Genomic DNA, 26,347 nt, shown 5'->3' with positions numbered 1-26,347 from the left:
TAGATGTATGTGTATTAGGTAGTTGTTGTGGAATTGTTAGATAACTTGTTAGATATTGCTGCACTGTCAGAAATAGAAGCATTTTGCTACACTAATAATAACATATGCTAACTATGTGTATGTGACCAATACATTATAATTTGATTGAGATTGACCTAGATAGATGTAAAGAATATGGTGACCATTCTACCAAGTCAAGCGCAAGGTTGAGATGTCCCCATAATTCATTTCTCTATACTTTGTTTCAGTTGTACTAGCAGTGGGCTGAAGATTGGGGGAAGTGAGAGATATTGTTATCCACGTCGGCACCAACGATGTTAGGATGAAACAGTCAGAGGTCACCAAACGCAACATAGCTTCAGCGTGTAAATCAGCTAGAAAGATGTGTCAGCATCGAGTAATTGTCTCTGGCCCCCTCCCAGTTAGGGGGAGTGGTGAGCTCCACAGCAGAGTCTCACAACTCAATCGCTGGTTGAAAACAGTTTTCTGCCCCTCCCAAAATATAGAATTTGTAGAGAATTGGCCCTCTTTCTGGGACTCACCCACAAACAGGACCAAGCCTGGCCTGCTGGGGAGTGACGGACTCCATCCTAGCTGGAGGGGTGCTCTCATCTTATCTATGAACAAAGACAGGGCTCTAACTCCTCTAGCTCCACAATGAAATAGGGTGCAGGCCAGGCAGCAAGCTGTTAGCCAGCCTGCTAGCTTAGTGGAGTCTGCCACTAGCAGAGTCAGTGTAGTCAGCTCAGCTATCCCCATTGAGACCGTGTCTGTGCCTCGACCTAGGCTGGGCAAAACTAAACACGGCGGTGTTCGCCTTAGCAATCTCACTAGAATAAAGACCTCCTCCATTCCTGCCATTATTGAAAGAGATCCTGATACCTCACATCTCAAAATAGGGCTACTTAATGTTAGATCCCTCACTTCCAAGGCAGTTATAGTCAATTAACTAATCACTGATCATAATCTTGATGTGATTGGCCTGACTGAAATATGGCTTGAGCCTGATGAATTTACTGTGTTAAATGAGGCCTCACCTCCTGGTTACACTAGTGACCATATCCCCCGTGCATCCCGCAAAGGCAGAGGTGTTGCTCACATTTACGATAGCAAATTTCAATTTACAAAAAAAAATGAAGTTTCGTCTTTTGAGCTTCTAGTCATGAAATCTATGCAGCCTACTCAATCACTTTAGCTACTGTTTTACAGGCCTCCTGAGCAGGCCTCCATATACAGCGTTCCTCACTGAGTTCCCTGAATTCCTATCGGACCTTGTAGTCATAGCAGATAATATTCTAATTTTTGGTGATTTTAATATTCACATGAAAAAGTCCACAGACCCACTCCAAAAGGCTTTCGGAGCCATCATCGATGTCCAACATGTCTCTGGACCTACTCACTGTCACTCACAGTCATACTTTGGACCTAGTTTTGTCCCATGGAATTAAAGCTGTGGATCTAATTGTTTTTCCTCATAATCCTGGACTATCCGACCAACATTTTATTACATTTGCAATCGCAACAAATAATCTGCTCAGACCCCAACCAAGGAGCATCAAAAGTCGTGCTGTAAATTTTCAGACAACACAAAGATTCCTTGATGCCCTTCCAGACCCCCTCTGCCTACCCAAGGACCTCAGAGGACAAAAATCAGTTAACCACCTAACTGAGGAACTCAATTTAACCTTGCGCAATACCCTAGATGAAGTTGCACCCCTAAAAACTAAAATAATTTGTCCTAAGAAAATAGCTTCCTGGAATACAGATAATGCCCAAGCTCTGAAGCAAGCTTCTAGAAAATTGGAACGGAAATGGCGCCACACAACACTGGAAGTCTTCCGACTAGCTTGGAAAGACAGTACCGTGCAGTATCGAAGAGCCCTCACTGCTGCTCGATCATCCTATTTTTCCAACCTAATTGAGGGAAATAAGAACAATCCGAAAAGTATTTTTGATACTGTCGCAAAGCAAACTGAAAAGCAGCATTCCCCAAGAGAGGATGGCTTTCACTTCAGTAGTTATAAATTCATGAACTTCTTTAAGGAAAAGATCATGATTATTAGAAAGCAAATTACGGAGTCCTCTTTAAATTTGCGTATTCCTCCAAAGCTCAGTTGTCCTGAGTCTGCACAACTCTGCCAGGACCTAGGATTAAGAGAGACACTCAAGTGTTTTAGCACTATATCTCTTGACACAATGATAAAAATAATCTTTGCCTCTAAACCTTCAAGCTGCATACTGGACCCTATTCTAACTAAACTACTGAAAGAGCTGCTTCCTGTGCTTGGTCCTCCTATGTTGTACATAACAAACGGCTCTCTATCCACTGGATGTGTACCAAACTCACTAAAAGTGGCAGTAATAAAGCCTATCTTGAAAAAGCCAAACCTTGACACAGAAAATAGAAAAAACTGTCAAAATGTTTTGGAAAAGCTGTTGCGCAGCAACTCACTGCCTTCCTGAAGACAAACAATGTATACGAAATGCTTCAGTCTGGTTTTAGACCCCATCATAGCACTGAGACTGCATTTGTGAAAGTGGTAAATTACCTTTTAATGGCGTCAGACCAAGGCTCTGCATCTGTCCTCATGCTCCTAGACCTTAGTGCTGCTTTTGATAGCATCGATCACCACATTCTTTTGGAGAGATTGGAAACCCAAGGACAAGTTCTGGCCTGGTTTAGATCTTATCTGTCGGAAAGATATCAGTTTGTCTCTGTGAATGGTTTGTCCTCTGACAAATCAACTGTAAATTTGGGGTTCCTCAAGGATCCATCTTAGGACTACTATTGTTTTCACTATATATTTTACCTCTTGGGGATGTCATTCGAAAACATAATGTTAACTTTCACTGCTATGTGGATGACACACAGCTGTACATTTCAATGAAACATGGTGAAGCCCCCAAATTGCCCTCACTAGAAGCCTGTGTTTCAGACATAAGGAAGTGGATGGCTGCAAACTTTCTACTTTTAAACTCGGACAAAACAGAGATGCTTGTTCTAGGTCCCAATAAACAAAGAGATCTTCTGTTGAATCTGACAATTAATCTTGATGGTTGTACAGTCGTTTCAAATAAAACTATGAAGGACCTCAGCATTACTCTGGACCCTGATCTCTCTTTTAATGACCATATCAAGACTGTTTCAAGGACAGCTTTTTTCCATCTATGTAACATTTCAAAACTCCGAAACTTTCTGTCCAAAAATGATGCAGAAAAATGAATCCATGCTTTTGTTACTTCTAGGTTAGATTACTGCAATGCTCTACTTTCCGGCTACCCGGATAAAGCACTAAATAAACTTCAGTTAGTGCTAAATACAGCTGCTAGAATCCTGACTAGAACCCCAAAAATGTGATAATATTACTCCAGTGCTAGCCTCCCTACACTGGCTTCCTGTCAAGGAAAGGGATGATTTCAAGGTTTACTGCTAACCTACAAAGCATTACATGGGCTTGCTCCTACCTATCTTTCCGATTTGGTCCTGCCGTACATATCCACAAGTACGCTACGGTCACAAGACGCAGGCCTCTAATTTTCCCTAGATTTTCTAAGCAAACAGCTGGAGGCAGGGCTTTCTCTAATAGAGCTCCATTTTTATGGAATGGTCTGTCTACCCATGTGGCAGATGCAGACGCAGTCTCAACATTTAAGTCTTTACTGAAGACTCATCTCTTCAGTGGGTCATATGATTGAGTGTAGTCTGGCCCAGGAGTGTGAAGGTGAACGGAAGGGCTCTGCAGCAACGAACCGCCCTTGCTGTCTCTGCCTGGCCTGTTCCCCTCTCTCCACTGGGATTCTCTGCCTTTAACCCTATTACAGGGGCTGAGTCACTGTCTTACTGGTGCTCTTTCATGCCGTCCTTAGGAGGGGTGCGTCATTTGAGTGGGTTGAGTCACTGACGTGATCCCCCCCATCCTTGGGTAGAGATCTTTGTGGACTATACTCGGCCTTGTCTCAAGATGGTAGGTTGGTGGTTGAAGATATCTCTCTAGTGATATGGGGGATGTGCTTTTTGACAAAGTGGGTGGGGTTATATCCTTCCTGTTTGGCCCTGTCCGGGGGTATCATCGGAATGGGCCACAGTGACTCCTGACCCCTCCTGTCTCAGCCTCCAGTATTTATGCTGCAGTAGATTATGTGTCGGGGGGCTAGGGTCAGTTTGTTATATCTGGAGCTATTCTCCTGTCTTTTCCGGTGTCCTGTGTGAATGTAAGTATGCTCTCTCTAATTATCTCTTTCTCTCTTTCTTTCTCTCTCTCTTGGAGGACCTGAGCCCTATGACCATTCCTCAGGACTACCTGACATGATGTCTCCTTGCTTTCCCCAGTCCACCTGGCCGTGCTTCTGCTCCAGTTTCAACTGTTCTGCCTGCGGCTATGGAACCCTGACCTGTTCACCGGACGTGCTACCTGTCCCAGATCTGCTGTTTTCAACTCTCTAGAGACAGCAGGAGCGGTAGAGATACTGTTAATGATCGGCTATGAAAAGCCAACTGACATTTACTCCTGATGTGCTGACCTGTTGCACCCTCGACAACTACTGTGATTATTATTATTTGACCATGCTGGTCATTTATGAACATTTGAACATCTTGGCCATCATCTGTTCTAATCTCCACCCGGCACAGCCAGAAGAGGACTGGCCACGCCTCATAACTTGGTTCCTCTCTAGGTTTGTTCCTAGGTTTTGGCCTTTCTAGGGAGTTTTTCCTAGCTACTGTGCTTCTACACCTGCATTGCTTGCTGTTTGCGGTTTTAGGCTGGGTTGCTGTACATCACTTTGAGATATCAGCTGATGTAATTTTTTGTTTATTTTAAATGACACTGAAAAAACAACATAATACAAAAACAACCGTAAATCTACATGCAGTGCAGAAAGCAACTACACACAAACATAGTCAAGATCCCACAAACTAAAAGTGGAAAAAAAGGCTGCGTAAGTACATCGAGAGACAGCTGCCTCTGATTGGGAACCATACCCGGCCAACAAAGAAATAGAAAAACTAGAATGCCCACCAAAATCACACCCTGATCTAACCAAATAGAGAAATAAAAAGGCTCTCTAAGATCAGGGTGTGACAACTAGAGGGTAAGGGGCAAGGGGTCTATTTAAAATTGAACATCAGGCTTGAGACAGATGTCACGTTCTGACCTTAGTTATTTTGTTATGTCTTTGTTTTAGTATGGTCAGGGAGTGAGTTGGGTGGGTTGTCTATGTTCGTTTTTCTATGATTTGAGATTGCTGTGTTTGGCCTGGTATGGTTCTCAATCAAAGGCAGCTGTCAATCATTGTCCCTGATTGAGAATCATACTTAGGTAGCCTGGTTTCACTTTTGAGTTGTGGGTGTTTGTTTTCAGTGTCAGTGTTTGGTCCACACGGTACTGTTTCGGTTTAGTTATTTCACGTTGTCGTTTATTGTTTTTGTTTCAGTGTTCACGTTTCTTATTAAATATCAAGATGAACATTTACCACGCTGCGCTTTGGTCCTCTCCTTCATCCAACAGCCGTTACAACAGACATGTATAACCTCATGGTCTGCCTAGCAAAAATGTTGGTCCTTGGTGTAGCGTAATTGATAATAGTAATAATGTACTACAATGCAGCCATATAACAAGTAATTATTAAGAAATCAAGTGTACTTTTCAGCATGTTACCATATTTGTTTTAGTGTGTTGGAATCTGTTATTATTACTAATAGTTATGATTTATCGAAAAAAGAAAAAAAAACAATTGTCAGAAAAAAGAAAAAAAAATCATTACAGTCACAATCAGGTGAACTTGTTTGTGCTGGTGTTGCTGTAGCTATACCATGAATTGTTCAAAAGGAGTTAAGTGCTCTGATATCTACCTTATCACATTTAACGCAGTGTATCAGTCCTTATAAGTACCTAGAATCCAATCAATGCCTAAGTTGATATCTTGGTTGAAGGATAGCATGTGCACAGCATACTCTGAGTAAGCGTTTTGCTGTCTGCAAAGTTTTTAACACATACAAACTCTGCCTTCTTTGCCCAACGCAGGAAATTAATCAGGAAATAGTCAATGTCAAAACATTGCCTGAACAGCGATGTGAAGCCTGAAAAGTCAGATTAAAAGTCTGATGACATACAGATTACACAACAGCTGTCTCTGATTCGTTGGCGAGGGGAATTCTTAGTAATGTATTGGTAGCAAGAAGTGATATGATTGGTTGTCGCAACCCAAAATATTATAGGCTCAACATTGTCAGTGGGTGCCATACGGGCTCTGGATGTGCTGTCACATACCTTTTGTGCCAGGGGGGAAGCACGTTCCGATGGCGAGGAATTGTCTCATGGATCAGTTCAATTAAATCATGCCTCCCCTGCACATCTGGTGGTCAACCAATAACTCGTGCTGACTACAGATTAGAAGGTTGCATATTCAAATATGTTGGGGTGAAGGTTTTTATGCCCTCAACCCTGGCTTAAGCTCTGTAGCTTTTATTCCTTTTATTGTATTATTCTTGTTTTTGTTTTATGGTCTTTGCTGTAGGACAGTGTCCTTCAGTTTTTTGAATTGCGGGAGACTTAAAAAACAGCTTCCATCTCAAGGTCATCAGACTGTTAAATAGCCATCACTAGCCGGCTACCACCAGGTTACTCAACCCTGCACCTTAGAGGCTGCTTTCCTATATACATAGACATGGAATCACTGGTCACGTTAATAATGGAACACGAGTCACTTTAATAAGGTTTATATATATATATATATATGTACACTGTATTCTATTCTACTGTATTTTAGTCAATGCCACTCCGACATTGCTCGACCTTATATTTTTCTTAATACCATCCTTTAACTTTAGATGTGTGTGTATTGTTGTGAATTGTTAGATACTACTGCACTGTTGGAGCTAGGAACACAAGCATTTCGCTACACCCGCAATAACATCTGCTAAATATGTGTATGTGACCAATAAAATTGGATTTGATTTGATGGCACTGTAAATCCCATGTATTGTTTTTATTAATCTTACTATTATTTAGGAGTTAGGGACATTAGATCACAGGTGTGGAGGACAGCACATATGTGGAGGACAGTACAGGTGTGAAGGACAGCATAGGTGTGGAGGACAGCACAGGTGTGGAGGACAGCACAGGTGTGGAGGAAAGCACAGGTGTGGAGGACAGCACATGTTTGGAGTACTGCACAGGTGTGGAGGACAGAGGTCTAGGTGGTGGAGTAGAACGTAGAGGAACGGAGGACAGCAGACTGACTGATGCGTGTTGAGGTGTGGACTGGATGCTGGCAGATGGGGTGGGAGCTCCAGGTGCTCCTTGAAAGTAATATTATTGGCAGAATGTTTTTTTGTGTTACTCCTAGCTGGCTGAGAGACAGATTCTCAAGTTTTTTTCATGTTTTTCATGCTTTTGTATTGCGGAGCGCTGTCCTCAGATAAGAAGTTAACTTCATTAGGGTAGGGTGCACTATTTTCACCGGATGAAAAGCGTGCCCAAAGTAAACAGCCTGCTACTCAGACCCAGAAGCTAGGATATGCATAATTTGTAGATGTGGGTAGAAAACACTCTAATATTTCTAAAACTGTTAAAATGATGTCTGTGAGTATAACAGAACTGATTTGGCAGGCGAAAACCTGAGAAAGATCCATCCAGAAAGTGGGATTTTTTTAGCGCTGGCAGCGCTGGACTAAGGAGCTCTGGCGCCTCTGGAATGAGGGGCTCTTGCGTCTTTGGACTGAGGGGCGGGAGCTCTGGCAGCGCCGAACAGGCGGGAGACTCCGGCTGCGCTGGAGAGGAGGGAGCACCTGTAGGGATGAGACGGAGAGACAGCCTGGTGCGGGGGGGGGGGGGGGGGCTGCCACCGGAGGGCTGGTGCGTGGAGGTGGTGACGGATAGACCGGACCGTGCAGGCGCACTGGAGCTCTTGAGCACCGAGCCTGCCCAACCTTACCCGGTTGAATGCTCCCGGTCGCCCTGCCAGTGCGGCGAGGTGGAATAGCCTGCACTGGGCTATGCAGGCGAACCGGGGACACCGTGCGCAAGGCTGGTGCCATGTAAGCCGGCCCAAGGAGACGCACTGGGGACCAGATGCGTAGAGCCGGCTTCATGGCACTTGGCTCAATGCTCACTCTAGCCCAGCCGATATGCGGAGCTGGTATGTACCGCACCGGGCTATGCACCCGCACTGGGGACACCGTGCGCTCCACAGCATAACACGGTGCCTGCCAGGTCTCTCTCGCCCCCCGGCGAGGAGCTTCGGTATTTAAATATGAATTTCTATTGGGCACAACATTATCCGAAGCTCGACCAAAACAAACTGCAAATGCAGCCTACAAGTTTGTAGAGTCACTAACTTGAAGTAGTCATTGCATGCTTGGAATATGGGACCAAATACTAAACTTTTGACTACTTTAATACACATAAGTGAATTTGTCCAAATACTAGACACATTCAAATGGGTAGACTAGATACATACAGTGCTTTCATTTCTAAGCGGTAAAACAGATACTGTATGTATGAAAATACCCTCAAATAATAAGTGACATTGTGTACTGTCCCTCATTTAAAACATTTGATCTCAAATTGAGTACAGAGCCCAATTAAAAGTTTTAGCTTCACTGTACAAATAGAAATGCAGGAGAGTGTATGTGTGTATTTTATACCAAGGTGTGAACACTACGATTTACAATTATGAATGTTTAGTTGCACTTTGCACCTTGGTCTTGTCTGTTGTTTTACATTTTTGGAAATCACAGATTTCACATTAAGTTGAAGTACTTTTCTATTTACTGTTGTCTATATGTTGTTTATGTCAGTGCTTTAACTGTCATGGTAATGATGAGTCAGTCTAAGCTCTGTGTGCTTTGTACTGTGTCTGTAAGCCTGGTAAAGTTTGACTGCAACAAAGGACTTAACTTTTACTGCAATTCTCTGTGGTGGAATGAATTGTATGAAACTAAACTGACAAGGGAATAAGTGAGGGAATCAGTTGAGAAGGCAAGGAGCAGAATTGCTTGTCTTGTTCAGATAATGACTAGCTATGTGGGATGCAAGGTGATTTGTAGATTACTGATTTTTTGCAGTCAAAGTGCAATGAAGTTTAATAACTAAAACCCACACAGTGTGGATGAAGTAAAGTGACAGAGACAGCAGGATGAATTTATATGGTGGATGTTTATTGGAGTGGATTTTAAATGTTAAGTGGAGCTGATGTTAGAATGGGCCATGACATCAGTGGACCTAACAACCACAAAACCTTTAGACCCAGCTCCTTCATGACATACGAGAGGGGGAAGGAAACATTAATAGGGGGGAACCGTGGTTTTTTTAGGCCCAGTTGCAGCACTTGCAGCTGATGTCGAACACCAGACCGGCAGCACAGTGCTGGTCGTAGGTCTTGCCCTGGCTACAATTGTAGAAGCTGTTCTTATTGGTGGGGTCAGGGTACATGCCGTCAGCCTTGCCGGCGCAGAAGCCAGATCCCCCACTGCTACTGCCACTGCTGCCCCCTTGACCTCCGGGCTGTTGGGGGTTGAGTGGTTGCTGGGCAGGTGTCACTGGGGCAATGGGGCCCGTACGGGCGGCACAACCTGGGAGATATGGAGGAAATAGGAGTTGGGGGAATGTAGAAGAGAAAGGGGGTTGAAATCTGTTCAACTACTATTTGAACCCAGGTCTGGCTGAGATAGTGAGAGAGGGTTGTTGTTGAACGTTTGTGTGTACAAGCAGGCTTGCGTTTGTGTCTGTCTCTCACCAGCTCCGGTTCCCAGTCCAGACTTGAGGGTGTTGATCAGTGGGTATCTGCCCTGTCCACAGAAGGTTCCAGAGAAGTCATCCAGATCCAGACTCCACACCATGGCTCCTCCGAAGCCAGTGTTCTTCAGCCACTCGATCTGTAGGGGAGAAAGAGAGGGGAGAGGGTTTACATAACAGGGTGAAATTGGATAAATATGTATAGGTGATAGGGCAAATGATGAAGTTCTATGTTGCTCAGTTGGTAGGGAATGGATCTTGCAATGACAGGATGGTGGATTCGATTCTCGCTGGGGTCACCCATTACAAAATGTATGCACTCACTACTGTAAATCACGAAGAAAAAAGCTACTGTTTAATTCCATATATTATAAGGATTATTGTAACAGAGTAGGATGCTACGCCATTACCACCTAGTTATATATTTCCTCCAACAGACAAACACCCCACAAACACAGACCTTGTCCTGGTAACTCTTGACGTTGTCATATCCAACCCAGATGTTCTGCTGGGTGTAGGCGTAGGGCACCATCTGGGCAGAGTCCCAGGCCTGGGTAGCGCCCTGCTTCAGTAAGGTGCAGATCTAATGACACACACACACAATTACGTTAGGGTTGGAAGTTGTATGATTCAGGAAGCTGCAGATGTAATCACTCAAAAACATACACTGGGTTTGCGTCCAAAATGACACCCTGTTCCCCAGGATGATACCTTTGACAAGAGCACACAAGTAGTGCACTCTGTAGGGATTGGAATAGGTCCGAAATTACACCCTATCTTAATCCTGTGTCAATTACCTCGTAGTAGGCCAGGAAGCCAGACTGTCTGGTGAATGGTCCGGCCGGGCCGGGGCCAGTGGCGGGGGCGCCCACTCCAGTGTTAGAGCCACTGGCCAGCTGGAAGGTGTGGCCGTAGGTGGGGAATCCAACCAGGAGCTTCTCAGCGGGGGCACCACTGCTCTTCCAGTACTTCATAGCATAGTCCTGAGAAGACACACATTATGTGGTAGTGAGAATTTTTAAGAAATGTTTTACTCCCTCTCAGCTCAAAACTAAATAGGCAGGAAGAGATAGGTGAGCAGAGGAAGAGAGAGAGGAAGAGATGGGTACAGAGAGAGAGACTCACCACATCGAAGTAGATGTAATCTCCCTGATCAGCTGGTCCTCTGTAGAGAGGGCTGTTTTCTCCAGTGTTGTGTTCCCAAGATCCATGAAAGTCATAGGTCATCACATGCAGGTAGTCCAACACGCTGAGAGGGAGAGAGAAAGAGAGAGAGAAAGAGTTTCCAATATGCCAAGAAGTATTTGATAGATCATGCATGTTTTAATGTACACATTTTTCCTAAGAACTAATATATGAATGAGACCCAGTGTGTATGTACTGACGATCCAATCTCGGCGATCTGGTATCCGGTGTCGATGGTTCCCTTTCCGGCAGCCACAGCTGCAGTCAGCATCAGACGAGGAAGGTTGGTGTTCTTTCCTTCAGCCTCAAAGGCAGCCATCAGCTCCTAGATGGAGACAGTGCACAGAGTGATGTGTGTGTTAATTTGGGAGTTCAGGTGTTCATTCTTGTCTGTGTGTTCATTTGTGTATGCATGAGCTATTTTGTGTGTGTGTGTGTGTGTGTGTGTGTGTCTGTATGTGCGATTGTTCATCTGCGTGTGTGTGTGTTTATTCATGTTTGTTCATTTATGTGTGTGTGTGTGTGTGTGTGTGTGTGTGTGTGTGTGTGTGTGTGTGTGTGTGTGTGTGTGTGTGTGTGTGTGTGTGTGTGTGTGTGTATGTGTATGGGTGTTTGAGTCTAACCTGCAGCAAGGTGGTGAATCTGGCCTTGTCTGCGGGTGGGGAGCCTCTGGATCCGGGATACTCCCAGTCAATGTCCAGGCCGTCAAACTGGTACTGTCTCAGGAACTTGATAACGCTGCTGATGAACGTCTGGCGGTTGGCTGCACTGGACACCATTGCTGTGAACCTGGGTACACACACACACACAGGTCAGACACAGGGTGTGTGTGTAAATGTGTGTGTGCACTTGCATGTTTATATGCATCTCCACTTACGGCTGAGTGCCAAAATTCCATCCTCCAATGGCTAGCAGAGTCTTCAGGTTGCTGTTCCTGTTACCAAATACAAGACTTAGGGTTATTACTGGCTTAGGCGTGTATGTGTGTACCATGGGAGGCTGCTTAGGGGAAGAAAGCTCATAAAAAATATCTGGGATGGCGGAAATGGAATGGCATCAAACACATAGAAACAATGTGTTTCACATATTTGATACCATTCCACTAATTCTGCTCCAGCCCTTACCACGAGCCCGTCCTCCACACTTAAGGTGCCACAAACCTCCTGTGGTATGTACATGCCTGAATGAGAAAGTGTTTGCCTGCATTTGTCTATGTGTGTGCGTGCCTGCATGCATGCATGCGTATGTGCATGTGTGCATGCCTGCTTGAGTGTGTGTTTGTGTGTGTGTGTTTGTGTGTGTCTCTCTCTCACTGGTTCTTGAGAGCCTGGAACTGTCCGTAGAGTTTCTCATCGTCCCATTCGTAGGTCTTGATCTCGTTGTTGGCCATGCCGGCAAAGGCATAGATCAGATGGTCACAGAGACAGGGGTCCACGTTGGTGGGGAAATACTTGCCTGCTCCTGGCCGGTACTGGCCCCAGTTAGTGAAATAACAGGATAGGATGTAGGAGGATCCTATGGAAGGGTAGTAGTAATGTTAGAGTTTGGAGTTTGGCGGTTTTAGAGTCAGGGTTGGCATGTTCTGTAAATCGAGTTATTGTTCTCTGATTGGCTACTTACCTAGATGCTGGCTACATTTAAATGAAATGAACTTTAAACGTACCTAGCTGTGCATGCAGCAGGAGAGCCAGTCCTAGAGAGAGAGAAAAGGAGAATAGTGTGAGAGAAAGCCAGAGAAATAAAGAAGGGAGGAAGAGAAAGGCAGAGGTTTTGTGTTATATTAAACTTTTTTTAAAGTCAACATAATTCAGAACTGTAATGATAATGATATAAAGTGCAGTTCTTCCCCTCTGACATGAATATAGGTGGGTCATGGTGCTGTCAACCTCAGTCCTTAGAAACAGAATTTGACCACAGAAGCATAGACAAAATGACAGTCGTCAGTGGCCAATTCTCTCCACAGGGAGCCAAAGCCTTAGCATGGAGCATAGTATGTCTGAATGTTGCTAATTGTTATTACAATGAAAATGTAAATAACATGTTTGAAATAAAGACCAATAGTAAATAAGCTAAATAAGCCAAAATAAATTCCACTTACCAACGCAGATGAGTAGTTTGCCCATGGTTGCTCTGTACATTGCTCCTTGGGCTGCTGAACCTTTTTATACTCTCAACGACCACTCCTATCTCACTCATATCTCTATGACTTTCCCATTCCGCAGCAAAACTCAATCAGCCTCAGTCACTTGTTTGAACAAGGGTTTCCACTGCCTTAACAAAAACACTGATAAACTTCATATGTCCTTGTTTTAAGACATGATAAGCTGACGATAAAAAAAAGCAGGTCTGTTTTCGGTGAAATTGACAACCATAAAGATGGGTCCATTAGCCACCCCTTAGACTCTTCAGTATATCCTCTACGACTATCCCCTGCACCCTAGCTAGCACCTTTCTCCTACCACCAAACCCCCTATATACTTGTGGAGATTGACCTTGAAATGGGATAGATGTACAGAATCTGGTGACCATTCTACCAACTCAAGCTCAAGGTTGAGATGTCACCATAATTAATTGATCTTATGTTTCAGTTCTTCATGCAGTGAGTTGAAGGTTCGGGGGAAGTGCCTAGGGGATAGGAATAAAAGGTGTGACTTGAGGGTAAGGGGCAAGGGGTCTATTAAAAAATCAAGCATCAGGCTTGAGACAGACCTGTTTCACCTCATGGTCTGCCAAGCATAAGTTTTGCTACTTGCCGTAGCGTAATTGATAATCGTTATAATGTATCACAATGCAGCCATATAACAAGTAATTGTTAAGAAATCAAGTGCACTTTTCAGTGTGTTACCATATTTGTTTGAGTTTATTGGAATCTGTTATTATTACTGATAGTTGTGAGTTATCCACAATGTGGATAAATCAGTCTGATAGCCTTGAGATAAAAGCTGTTTTTTCAGTATCTTGCCATTAAAAAAAAGACACTGTACAGCAAACTAGAAAACAAGAATGATACAATAAAAGGAATAAAAGCTACATAGCTTAAGACAGGTGTGAGAGCACAATGTCAAAAAAACTATTGTGAACAAATAAAAATATTTTTACATTACAGAGTCACAATCAGGTTAACTTTTTGTACTGGTGTTGCTGTAGCTATACCATGAATTGTTCAAAAGGAGTTAATTGCTCTGATATCTACCTTATCACATTAACACAGTGTATCAGTCCTTATAAGTACCTTGAATACAATCACTGCCAAAGTGGATATCTTGGTTGAAGGACGGCATGTGCACAGCATACTCTGAGTAAGCGTTTTGCTGTCTGCAAAGTTAACGCATGCAAACTCTGCCTTCTTTGCCCAGCGCAGGAAATGAATCAGGAGCTAGTAGATGACAAAGCAATGCCCGAACAGCGACAAAAAGCCTGGGAAGTCAGATTAAAACTCTGATGCCATACCGATTACAGCTGTCTCTGATTTGTTGGCGAGGAGAATTCTTAGTAATATTTTGGTAGTAAAATTGTTATTTGATTGTCACACACCTTTTGTGCCAGGGAGGAAGCACGTTCCCACGGCGAGGAATCATCTTATGGAACAGTTCCATTAAACCATGCCCCCCCTGCAGATTTGGAGGTCAACCTAGACCTTGTCTTGCAACAGTAGTGGGCCTGACTCAAGATTAGAAAGTTGCATGTTCAAATCATGATGGGGTCAAGGTTTTTATGCTCTCACACCTGGCTTAAGCTATGTAGCTTTTATTCCTTTTATTGTATCATTCTTGTTTTATAGTTTGCTGTACAGTGTCTTTTTTTTTTAATGGCAAGATACTGAAAAAAACAGCTTTTATCTCAAGGCTATCAGGCTGTTAAATATCCATTACTAGCCGGCTACCACACGTTTACTCAACACTGCACCTTAGAGGCTGCTAAACTCAGCAAAAAAAGAAATATCCTATAACTGTCAATTGCTTTTATTTCAGCAAACTTACTAGATTTGCAAGTTCTGGAAGTGAGATGTTACCCCACTCTTCCAACAAGGCACCTGCAAGTTCCCGGACATTTCTGGGGGGAGTGGCCCAAGCCCTCCCCCTCCAATCCAACAGGTCCCAGACGTGCTGAATGGGATTGAGATACGGGCTCTTCGCTGGCCATAGCAGAATACTGACATTCCTGTCTTGTGTCGTGGAAATTTCCTGTATTACCAAATCATGAGAGAGCAAACCACACACAAGTCAGAGTTATCATAAAGTCCATCTTTAATTATATGAGCTTCACCATAGCCCTGTGACTCTGAGATCAATTCAGTGTCTATAAATGAATTCTCTGAGAGTGTCAACATAATGGCAACAGATCCTTTATAGCAAAGACACACCCAGCTAAACTCACATGACAAATAACAGATCTTAGGAACATTACACAAAGAAAGATTTTACTTCAGAGAGGAGTATCCCATAGCCAGACAGCATTGGCTATAAATTATCGTTCAGTTTGCCCTCTTAGACGAAGTTCTTATCTCGTTCTTGGTACCACTTAGGACCAAAACATTACTTCGTCCAATGGCATACAGTGGGGCAAAAAGGTATTTAGTCAGCCACCAATTATGCAAGTTCTCCCACTTAAAAATTTGAGAGAGGCCTGTAATTTTCATCATAGGTACACTTCAACTATGACAGAAGATTTTTTTTTTAAATCCAGAAAATCACATTGTTAACCTAACCAGGAAAACTTTGGACACTATAAGGTATGACTGATTAATCAGTTGTAAAAAGGTTTTATGAGGGCTATGATGGGACCAATTTTTCCTAATCAGGTCACATGTTTTTTGTTAAAAATGAAACAATGTCCTATACTTGTGGGGATGAAAACCCTGTCAAACTGCAGCAACCTTATACTTGTTCATATGAATTAAATTTAGACTAGAATAGGAGGGTGGATTTCCTCTACCCAGACACAGAGACAATAGAACTCACAGGGCTGAGCTTGATTTATGTATGTTTGCATCATGCAGGCCTATACAACTGTAGGCCTCATAAAACATTAACACATATGTCATCACTATTATGTTGATTAATTAATTCCAGTTCATCATTTTGGATTGAAAACATATAGGCAGCCTAGCCAGCACAATTTTGAATATAAACCAAATTTGATCACATTCACATTTTCTCCTGACACACAAATGGAATATAAATACATAACACGACCAATTACTTACCCTGACCAAATGGACAGCGCGCATTGGATGTATGCAGCTGCTCTTATTAGTAGCCTACAGTTGATCAGACTGAAAAATTGTCTCGTTTTCATCCCATCCCATGTCAGATCTCTAATGTTTAGGTGTAGCCTAGGCTGCTGTAACGTTCATGTAATGAGTGCTTGCTTGTGTCTGTCTGTGATTATGTGTTATAATCTTTGCAAAATAAATAGTGGTGTGAAAAGCCTCAAGTAGAGCGCACGTGAATAAATGCGCTGCGTCAGAGTCTTTCGGTTACTGGCCAACGCTCTAACCTGTCTTTCAATTACTGGCCCAACGCTCTAACCTGTCTTTCAATTACTGGCCCAATACTCTAACCTGTCTTTCAATTACTACCCAACGCTTTAACCTGTCTTTCAATTACTGGCCCAATGCTCTAACCTGTCTTTCAATTACTGGCCCAACGCTCTAACCTGTCTTTCAATTACTGGCCCAATGCTCTAACCTGTCTTTCAATTACTGCCCAACGCTCTAACCTGCCTTTCAATTACTGGCCCAACGCTCTAACCTGTCTTTCAATTACTGGCCCAATGCTCTAACCTGTCTTTCAATTACTGGCCCAACGCTCTAACCTGTCTTTCAATTACTGGCCCAATGCTCTAACCTGCTGCCCCAAATAAGCATCTTGAAAATATCCCTGTTTCTCCTTACTTTCTTGTTGTGTTAAGCAGTTTGAATAACCAGACTTTTGCCATGATCGATGCGGCGTTTTCCCAGAAGCTTGAATCTGATGTGGGCATTTATATCCTCCCTGCTTTGTTTTGCCATTTAGCTGAACGATCACTGTACCCCCATTTCGCCCAAGACTTTCCAAGAAACAGACAAGGCCTGCAATACAAGCAGATTGATGAACTGCTCCATGTTAACCAGCTATACTTTTGATAACAATTGTTATTGAATGTCCTAACCTTTGCATCATTCTTCATGAATCTGATCTCAGGCAGAGGTCAACCCTCGGTTTTAATTCACACTTTTTCCATGTACCCCAGAGAGTGAAAGGGGTTCTTCAACAAAAAAGTCAACAAAATTTGCGGTAGTGTTGGCGACGAAAACAGCACACTTGAGCAGCTAGATAGCTAGCTACTGAAGTTAGCAAGGCACATTTTAATAAATTACACTAACTGGACGCAAAATTAAAGTTCTAAAACCAAGAAAACTATTTATAATCTACCTCCTCCATCTCCTGTAATTTGAAGAAACTAATTTGAATTGAATAGTGTCCCAAAAATGCTCAACTATCAATTTTCAATCTCTATCCAATAATGTAATCCCCCATAATGCTCGGTGGTACAACCCCAATTCAACACACTAGGTTAATTCTCTGATCCTAATACTATGATTGGATGAACAACATATCAGTTCATACTGATTGGTTGTTTGGAGGTCATCCTCTGGAAGTGGTCATAATTACCATGTAGGTCCATGGAAGGGGCTGAGGCCTATGAGCCTCCTAGGTTTTATATTGAAGTCATTGTACCCAGAGGAGAACAGAAAATCGCTGTCCTCCGGCTACACCATGGTGCTACCCCAGAGAGTGCTATTGAAGTTACTATAGACCTTCATTACAAAACAGTGTGTTTTAATCAATTATTTTGTGACATTTGAATCAATATAGTTTTATCTAAAAAGGATAGCTTTTTAGTGTTTCGCTATTTTATTTTTATAAAATTTCACAGAGGATGATGGTCCTCCCTTCCTCTTCTGATGAGCCTCCACTGTATTGGCATGGGGTCTGGGGTTCCGTGAGTAGCTTTTGACAATTGTTTTGGGTTCTTCATGTCTTACTCATTGATTTGAAGAAGTTTGGGCCGGATGCTGGGTACTATATTTACTGAATATAATATTATGTGTCGCTCAGAGTGAAAACAATGAATGTGTCGATGATGTGGAGAGTGGAGTGCTACTGTCAGGGTCAGAGCCGCTAATTGACAAGGAGAGCACGGACAAGGAAAAGCAAAAGACATGACAACCACAAATTTGCTCCCCCTGAAATCACCCAGTCAAAGCCATGCTCCTTATTGTTGCAAGGCATGTGGGAGGTATTTTCATGTTTAAAAAAACAAATTTAATATGAGGAAACATTGTGGGTATTGCATCAACTCTGAGAAAGCATTCTGACAAAATGTTTAAAATCCCACACCTTGGAGAAACCACATAGCTGTCATGTGTGCAGTAAATGTTTCCTTACAGAGGAATACCTTCAAAGACATACAGTATGCCAATACATACAGGGGAGAAATAATTTCATTGCCATGTGTGTGGCACTCACTTTACCTGGAAGGGACACTTGGCAGAGCATTTCAGGAAGTTACACCCAGAAGAGAAACCATTCCACTGCACGGTAGGTAGTAAATGTTTCAAACATGCTAGTATTTTGAAGGATCATATGAAATTACACAAGGGGATACACCATATACATGCTCCCAGTGGGCTGCAGCTTCATATCTCAGAGTCAACTAAACATCCACCAGCTAGTTCACACAGGGGAGAAGCCTTTTTGCTGCAATGTGTGCAGCAAATATTTCCCTATGATGGGATACATTAACATACACTACATATGAGGATACACACAGGAGGGAAACATTTTGTTGCCATGTTTGCCATAAAGGCTTCCATCCAAAGGCACACCTGACAGAGCATATGAAGAAGACAAGACACAAGGGTGGAAGTGCTCTATGAGGGGAACATAGTTCAGGCAGAATATCTGAAGAAACAGTTTAGCAATGTAGGACATTCCCCTCATGTCACTTCTGTTAGTCGAATGAATCGAATGTATTGATATATGTGGGCAATTGATATGTGTTAGAGTATTTCTTGACTTCTATTTGACACTATATCAATTTATCACAAAGCATAGTACATTTGTACTGTTTTGGCATATCCAAGGAAGACAATATCAAACAGGGTAAACGTCCATGGTTGAACTATTGGTGTCATTCATAAGAAAACTGCAAATATTGACACTCCTGTCCATATATAAATAAATAGGCCTAGATATGTTCTTCTGCAACTATCTTTTAACAGATGACTTTATCCAACAAGGAGAAGGCTGCACAACACAGGGCACAGATAAATGCTGATCCAAAAGAGGAATACTTTGCCAAGAGAACAGCATGGTATTATTTTCATGAATTTCATTGTACACTGAGTGTACAAAACATTGGGAGCACCTTCCTAATATTGCGTTGCAACCCCCTTTGCACTCAGAACATCCTCAATTCGTCAGGACATGGACTACAAGGTGTTGAAAGTTTTCCACAGGGATGCTGGTCCTTGTTGACTCCAATGCTTCCCACAGTTGTATCAAGTTGGCTGGATGTCCTTTGGGTGGTGGACCATTCTTGGGACACATGGGGAAATTGTTGAGCGTGAAAAACGCAGCATTGTTGCAGTTCTTAACACACTCAAACAGGTGCCCCTGGCACCTACCATACCCTGTTCAAAAGGCACTTAAATATTTTGTCTTGCCCATTCACCCTCGAAATGGCACACATACACAAACCATTTTTCAGTTGTCTCAATGTTTAAAAATCATTTTTTAAACATGATTGCCCTAGATTTAACAAGTGACATCAATAAAGAATCATAGCTTCCACCTGGATTCACCTGGTCAGTCTGTCATGGAAAGAGCAGGTGTTCCAAATGATTTGTACACTCTTATGCCTGATCATGAACTACCACGGCTATCTTCAGCACCAGTGAGAGACAGAGACATCAGTTAGCTACAGAGGGTCAAACAGCAATTGCAACAAAACAAAAGAAAGGGAGGGACATTACCAAAATGTTGAGAGGTAAAATAAAATGAAAGCAAGTGAGCGAGCGAGCGAACATAAGAGTAGAGGGGGGAAACTATTTTGAGAGAAAAAACGTCAATAAGTTCTTATGAAAACATGAAAATTGTGGGATTGAATTCTACTGTATGTTATAAACCACAATGCGTTTATGGTGCAAAAACTAACCTTGGGAATATGAACTTGACATGGCCAGAAAAGGTGAGGAATGTATCTGCAATGGTTATGATATATTCGAGAAATTTGACATTACAGTATTCAGACGTGCAATACTTCAACCACTTAAAACGGTGCTTAGGCATGGTCTAACGTTTGCAGGAGGATAAGCACATTCTCACCTCAAGTTTTTATAAATTCCAACTTTTGCGTGAAAACTGGCGCACGCATGTTTTGTGCGTATGTATGGCGTTTATAAAAATAGGCACCTGGGTAGAAAATGTGTTGTTCAGTCTCATCCATAGATCAGATCACACGAACCTAACAGTGCAGAGGCCTGGCATGCCTGCACAGTAGGTGGCGGTAATACAAATACTTTCAACGTCGTGTAGGCTACATCACTGACTGACTCAAAGGGAGCAAATATACAGCCATTGGAGCAAACCCTTATCGCTTCTCTGTATGATATCAATGGTATACACTTTACTGTATCGGACATAAGAGGTCAACTGCTTCTTTAGAAAATGTCTAGACTACAGTTGTTACACCTATTTGTCAGTGAGCGGCTAAGAGCGGCTGCTGCTGAAATATTTGGGGCCGTGGAAAAAACAATAACGGATTACCAGGAAGAAATCTCCCGTTCAAAGGAGGACAACGACCGTTTACGATCGCTGTTCGATATCGCTTTCCAACCTCAGTTACCGAAAGCAGGTTTGCAGTTTATTGATTTTATTTTCTTTAACTAAAGCCACATTCCGTCTATCTATGTCTGATGTGCCTTCCAAAGGGCTTAGCAGTGGAGAGAGTGTGTATTCAAATTTAATTTAGGATTGCTATGGCAAAGACATTTTCTTTTAAAGCTATACATCAAGTCTCATACACAAAAACAAATGTTTATTTTTGTGATGATTTGGTCACAGAAATCAAGGGAAATTACCAATAAGCATCTGGAACTTGTGTCAGGGCATATAGTCTAATGATATTTAGATTGTATGTCTCATGTCAGCATATGTGAGTTAGCTATGTTTTTGTTCTTCCCTCCAGACCCACTCCATCTCACTCTCTCCAAAGAGCTTCTCCCTGAGCATCAGCACCATGAGCAGGAGTGGAGCCCCAGTCTGGACCAGGGGGACCCAGAACCCACGCAGGTTAAAGAGGAACCAGGGGAGTTTGGGACCAGTCAGAGGGAGGAGTTAATAACCAAAGACTCGATTTTGAGGGACTGTAATCAGAAACCACCTGAGCCACATCTTTACCACATCCAAATAGTGGAGAACAGAGAAAGGGACTCACTATCGATCAACACAACAGGAGAGATCAAAACAGAACCTGGTGAAGAGTGTTATGGAGGGTCTCACTGGGAACCAACCAGTGACTCTCAGTCCCTCTCTGCAGTAAATCCTGACAGTTCTGCAGCTCAGACTGAAAACAGTGAAAGTGACGATGGGGTGGACAGTGGAGGACTACCATCAGGGCTACAACCATTACAATCAAACAACACCCAAACCACTTCTCAAGATAATAAGATGTTTCCATGCCGTACGAAATCACGCCGCCAAAGACTAGCCACACCGTGTTTTTGCAAAGTGTGTGAAAAGTCTTTTGACTTCATAAATCATTTAATCAATCATGTGCGAATGCATGCAAAGGATAAAGATCATGTCTGTGGTGTATGTGGAAATGGCTTTGAGTCCACAGACAGCATGCTGGATCACCTGCTAACACACATTGGAGCCAAACCTTTTTGCCAGATGTGTGGTAAATGTTTCACTAATAAGGCGAACCTGAAAGTGCATATTGTGAGGGCTCATGCCGGTGAGAGACCATTTGAGTGTCCTGTGTGTGGAAAACGCTTTCAAACATCATTCATTTTAAAAACACACCAAGTCATTCATACTGGGGAGAAACCATTTCAGTGTCAAGATTGCGGTAAACATTTCAGTCGAAAAGGAAGCTTGCAGATGCACCTGAGGACACACACAAAGGAGAAGCCGCATCGTTGCCATGTTTGTGGAAAGGGCTTCCCTGTGAAGAGATCCCTGACCACACATATGACAAGTCACACAGGGTTGAAACCGCATCGCTGTGAAGAATGTGGCAAGGCCTTCGCTGTGAGTGAAGCCCTGACAGTGCACATGAAGACTCACCTAGAGGAGAAACCGCATCCATGCCATGAATGCAGCAAACGCTTCAATCGGATGGGATCCCTTAGAAGGCATATGAGCTTGATTCACAAACCGGAGAAATCGTGATATGCGTGGGGAAAATGTATCGGTTTAAACTAGATTTGAAAAGTACTAACTGATATCTAGAATTATACACATACTGTATCGCAGAAGTCACTGCTTTAGGTTGAAAAAGGTAGACAATAATGAATGCATGAACTTGCATAACATCGTGGGGAGCCACAGAGTGGTGTGTCTAACAAAGACCTGTTACTGGATTAATTCAAATTGCATGTTTTGAAAATGTGTATGTGACTGCTTGAACTGAAAGACCTTCCATGTGTGGTTTGAGAAGGAGGCTCTTTGTTGAAATATTGAAATATGTCAAATCTATTTTGACTGTGTTGCACAAAATGTGATAGTTTAATAAAACAGATGTTGACATTTTTGTTTTTGAACAAAGGTCATTTTGGGAAAGCCTTTTTCCCTTGCCGTTTTATAAATGAAATTGGGTAGGACTTTTGGTAATAGTACAAATAGTGTAACAGTGAGATTCTTATCTACAGAAGACGCCACCACAGTACACACTTGACATAATACTAAACCCACACATATTGCTGCTGCCTGGTGGTAGAAGATTGCACAAATAGTCATCCTGACTTGAAACAGACCAATTATTTATTAAAACCGTTAAAGATGCACTATGTAGAAATCGCTCCGCCATTTCCTGGTTGCTAAAAAAAGAGCATTTAGCACCGCTGCCCCCAAACTCTGGAAGTCTCTCCCCCCCAAGCCACCTGCAATTCAGACTCCATCGCCATTTTCAAAAACAATATCAAAGCCTACTTGTTTAGTCTCGCATTCCCCTAAGCTTAGCTCACCCTTACTCAGCCCTAGCCTAAGATAAGTAGCTTTTATTCATTTTATTGTCTTGTTTCATACTCTTCGGTGTGCAGTGTTCTTATGGTTTCTGAAAGGTGCTTAAAGTCCCATGTATTATTATCATTAGGGATAAGGATAACTGTGGCAAGACCCTAATAGGCTAGTCATACAGCCCAGCAGTCAGGTCCAAGTCCTAAAGGGAAATAGATAAGGATGATCTAATTAATTGATTGATTGCATCTAGTTAGGCTGAATAAGATGGATTTTCTACCCTCTGCATCTAATATAATTACAAAAGAATAACAGCACCAGTCCTCAATGTATTGTAATGCATTGTTCAAACATCAATCACGGGTTCTTCTAGTGTCTTAAATCCTGAACAATAGTTCTACTGCCCAGATGTACATGTTACTCTCCCTTCTGAGTGTAGATGTCTCTGCTGTTAACGTTTTGACTGAGCCATTTTCCAGCTGTGTGGTCTCTCCCCTGGGTGAATTTTAAAGTGGGTGTTCAGGTGAGCCGACTGATTGAAACATTTCCCACAGATGTGACAGCGGTAGGGTTTCTCTCCAGTGTGAATGCGGTGGTGTCTCCTCAACAGGCTGATGGTGGTGAAGCTTTTTCGACACACAGAGCAGCTGAATGGTCTTTCTTTGCTGTGCCATCGCATGTGGACTTCTAACTGACAAGAGAAATTGAAGCACTTCCCACACTCCCGGCAAGGATACACTCTCTGTATGCCTTGGGCTTGATAGGGGGATCTCTGTTGAGGAAGCTTGGTGGTGTTCTGGTCTCTAACATGTATGTGTAGACCAATACTTTCTCTTTCATATGTTGCCTGTGGCTGTGGGGCCTCATATTCTGAGAGTCCTCTCTGAATTATATTGTTGATATTGGGTTGGGCACTGTTTTCACTCCGAGCTGCAAGACAGTCTGAATTCACGGTGAAGACGTGCTGTAAGTCACTGGTTGGTTCTGATGTGCTGTAGCCTTCTCCTTCATTCTCTATTTTGATATGATTATTAGATATGGTTCTGGCTAAAGAGTCTCCTTCTCTGTTGTTCACAGTTTGGGGAAGATGTGAAGGTGGAGGTGGGTCCTGATCACAGTTACTTTTCACAAAAGAAGGCGTATATATGGATTCTCCTTCGGTTTCAGACTCCAGCCCTTGAAGCTGCTCTTCCTCTGGACTGTTTCTGAGCTCCTGTTCCTCTTTAATCTGTGTGGGCTCTGGGTCCTCCTGGCCTAGACCGGGGGTCCACTCCTGCTCACGATGCTGCTGCTCAGGTGAAGATGCATCTTCGGTGAGATGGATAGTATGACAGTCTAGAGGAAAAAGAAATTAAGAAAGTATTTTAAAGGCAATTCTATTTCAGCAAACAACACAGCATACACAATCAATTCTAACTGAAGCTGGAAAGACAGTAAACTACCAGTTTTCTATTGATAGTTCTTTGTATATATATCCATAACAATTATTCTGATATATGGCTGAGAAAAGCTGCCTGCCTGTCTGTCTCATCCCGACACGTTCATTATTATGGGACATCTGGAGATCGAATTTAAATATTGAAACAATGTTGCAAATGTCAGACACAGACAGCAAGGTTTATACAAGTCTCTGCTGTTGAAAACGAAATGTTAGTCTAAATTAAATGTGAGATAATATCTAGATGCTTTTTATAGTGGAGACCAAGTTAATAAATTGTCTGGCTGGGCTGATGAGACAGTGGATTGTGCCATCAGATGGAATAGAGTAAATAGGCATTTTAACGTAATAGCGTTAGCTGGTGAGAACTTGTGGAATAAAAGACACCGGCTGGAATGCGGGTTTAACCAATCAGCATTCAGGATTAGACCCACCCGTTGTATAAGGTGTCTTAAGAGTGTGTTAGTCAATTTAAACTGGAGTGCCAGAGTGCGCTCGTAAATTTAGCTCACTGAGCATTCAGAGCGCACACTGGACGCTCTGGCCGGGGAGGAAGGTTGAGCCGAGCTCTCGGACCTCAACTCAGACAAGCACCCAAGCTAACTGGCTAACATTGGCTAGCTACATCCAGACACACAATGAGAGAACACCCCAGTCTGACCATTTTACTCACCCTAGCAGAGTTGGTTTGGCTGTTTTCGTGTTATACAGAGCATTGGTGACTAACTGTGCTGCTGGCAACAATTTAAATTACGCGTTCGTAAATTCATCAGTTATTCTGCCCTCTGGCACACTCTGACGCGAGTGCCCTTAAATCAGTAGCGAGATTGAATTTACGAACGCATCCTTAATGTAACGATGAATGCGTTCAGACCCCAGTGCAGCTCAGTGTAAACAAGCGTAATGGCAGGGTCGGTATCTAACGTTAGTAGGCTTTTCATTTTCTCAAATACTTAGCAATATCGTATAAACAAATTCTTGTAATGTATTTTCAATAGATAAATTCATGGAGTCCAACAACAACCAATTCCCTCATTTTGAGAAATAAAAATAGGTTGGTTGGCCTAGCGTTCATTTAGCTAACTAGCTAATATACCTGTTTGAAGTAGAACGCGCTGAACAGCGATATCCAGCAGCTTTCGGAGATGATTGTTCTCCTCCTTGGAGCGAACGATTTCTGTCTGGTACTCAACTATAGTACCCTTCACAGCCCCAAATATCTCATTGGCAGCCGTGGTTAATTTCTCGGTGAGAAATATATTCAACAATTCCAATTTTTTCATTTTGTTTTCTGTGTGAGTAGTATTTTCACAATCCACCATCTTTGTTTACGTTTAGTTTCACGGAAGTGACGATGATTGTGATCTTTGTTTCCGCTCTGATAGCACTGACGGAACTAAAGAGCACCATCTGTGTATTGAAAAACTAATAAAATCAAATAGGGCAATTCTCCAGATTTGTCTAGTAAGGGTTCTCAAACCGCTCAAGAAATCCTAGCTATTCCATATATTTTAACTATTCCACAGCTAGCACACCGGATTCAAATAGTCAAGCCCTTGAGTTAGTTCAGGGCTACAACAAAATTGTAGGGTGTCCCCAAGGAGAGGTTTGAGAACCTTCGACATAATGAACTGAAACATGACCTCCACGGCACTCAGTTTTACAAATGTAGCTGTAAAGGAAACACGTTCTCAGTAAGATCAACATGTCTTTGAATGTCTATTTGTGGGACATCTGGAATAAACAGCCTGGATGAA

At 42.7% G+C, this 26,347-nt stretch overlaps 3 protein-coding genes across 3 annotated transcripts; 1 reads left to right on the top strand and 2 right to left on the bottom strand.

The window, feature by feature from the left end:
* Positions 1-9,138: 9,138 nt before the first annotated feature.
* Positions 9,139-13,058, bottom strand: LOC100301636 (gastric chitinase). The gene is given in 11 exon segments (NM_001160474.1): positions 9,139-9,574; positions 9,739-9,877; positions 10,198-10,320; positions 10,535-10,720; positions 10,863-10,986; positions 11,123-11,247; positions 11,546-11,711; positions 11,800-11,856; positions 12,236-12,437; positions 12,586-12,615; positions 13,021-13,058. Coding segments are annotated over 11 exon segments (1,440 nt in total). The 5' UTR covers positions 13,046-13,058; the 3' UTR covers positions 9,139-9,311.
* Positions 13,059-20,531: 7,473 nt separating this feature from the next.
* LOC110494065 (uncharacterized) lies at positions 20,532-22,723 on the top strand. Its single transcript, XM_021568761.3, has 2 exons — positions 20,532-20,825; positions 21,159-22,723. Exons 1-2 carry the CDS (start codon positions 20,639-20,641, stop codon positions 22,364-22,366), a joined length of 1,395 nt encoding a protein of 464 aa, XP_021424436.1. The 5' UTR covers positions 20,532-20,638; the 3' UTR covers positions 22,367-22,723.
* Positions 22,724-22,935: 212 nt separating this feature from the next.
* LOC110494066 (uncharacterized) lies at positions 22,936-26,344 on the bottom strand. The gene is made up of 2 exons (XM_021568762.3): positions 25,687-26,344; positions 22,936-24,487 (listed from the first exon to the last, which is right to left on the bottom strand). Exons 1-2 carry the CDS (start codon positions 25,910-25,912, stop codon positions 23,604-23,606), a joined length of 1,110 nt encoding a protein of 369 aa, XP_021424437.1. The 5' UTR covers positions 25,913-26,344; the 3' UTR covers positions 22,936-23,603.
* Between the last annotated feature and the right edge of the window lie 3 nt (positions 26,345-26,347).

The sequence above is a fragment of the Oncorhynchus mykiss genome, chromosome 17 (assembly GCF_057628025.1).
Source record: "Oncorhynchus mykiss isolate SJ-2025 chromosome 17, ASM5762802v1, whole genome shotgun sequence".
In the NCBI taxonomy this organism is placed as follows: domain Eukaryota; kingdom Metazoa; phylum Chordata; class Actinopteri; order Salmoniformes; family Salmonidae; genus Oncorhynchus; species Oncorhynchus mykiss.
The sequence above is the reverse complement of the archived record's forward strand: the minus strand, read 5'-3'. Positions and strand labels throughout refer to the sequence as shown.

Excerpts from the sequence above, each read along its gene's own strand:
- LOC110494065 (XM_021568761.3), top strand. The coding sequence starts at position 20,639 with ATGTCTAGACTACAGTTGTTACACCTATTTGTCAGTGAGCGGCTAAGA. Across the intron at positions 20,826-21,158 it reads ACCTCAGTTACCGAAAGCAG|ACCCACTCCATCTCACTCTC; the intron begins GTTTGCAGTTTA and ends TCTTCCCTCCAG.
- LOC110494066 (XM_021568762.3), bottom strand. The coding sequence starts at position 25,912 with ATGGTGGATTGTGAAAATACTACTCACACAGAAAACAAAATGAAAAAA. Across the intron at positions 24,488-25,686 it reads GCGCGTTCTACTTCAAACAG|ACTGTCATACTATCCATCTC; the intron begins GTATATTAGCTA and ends TTTTTCCTCTAG.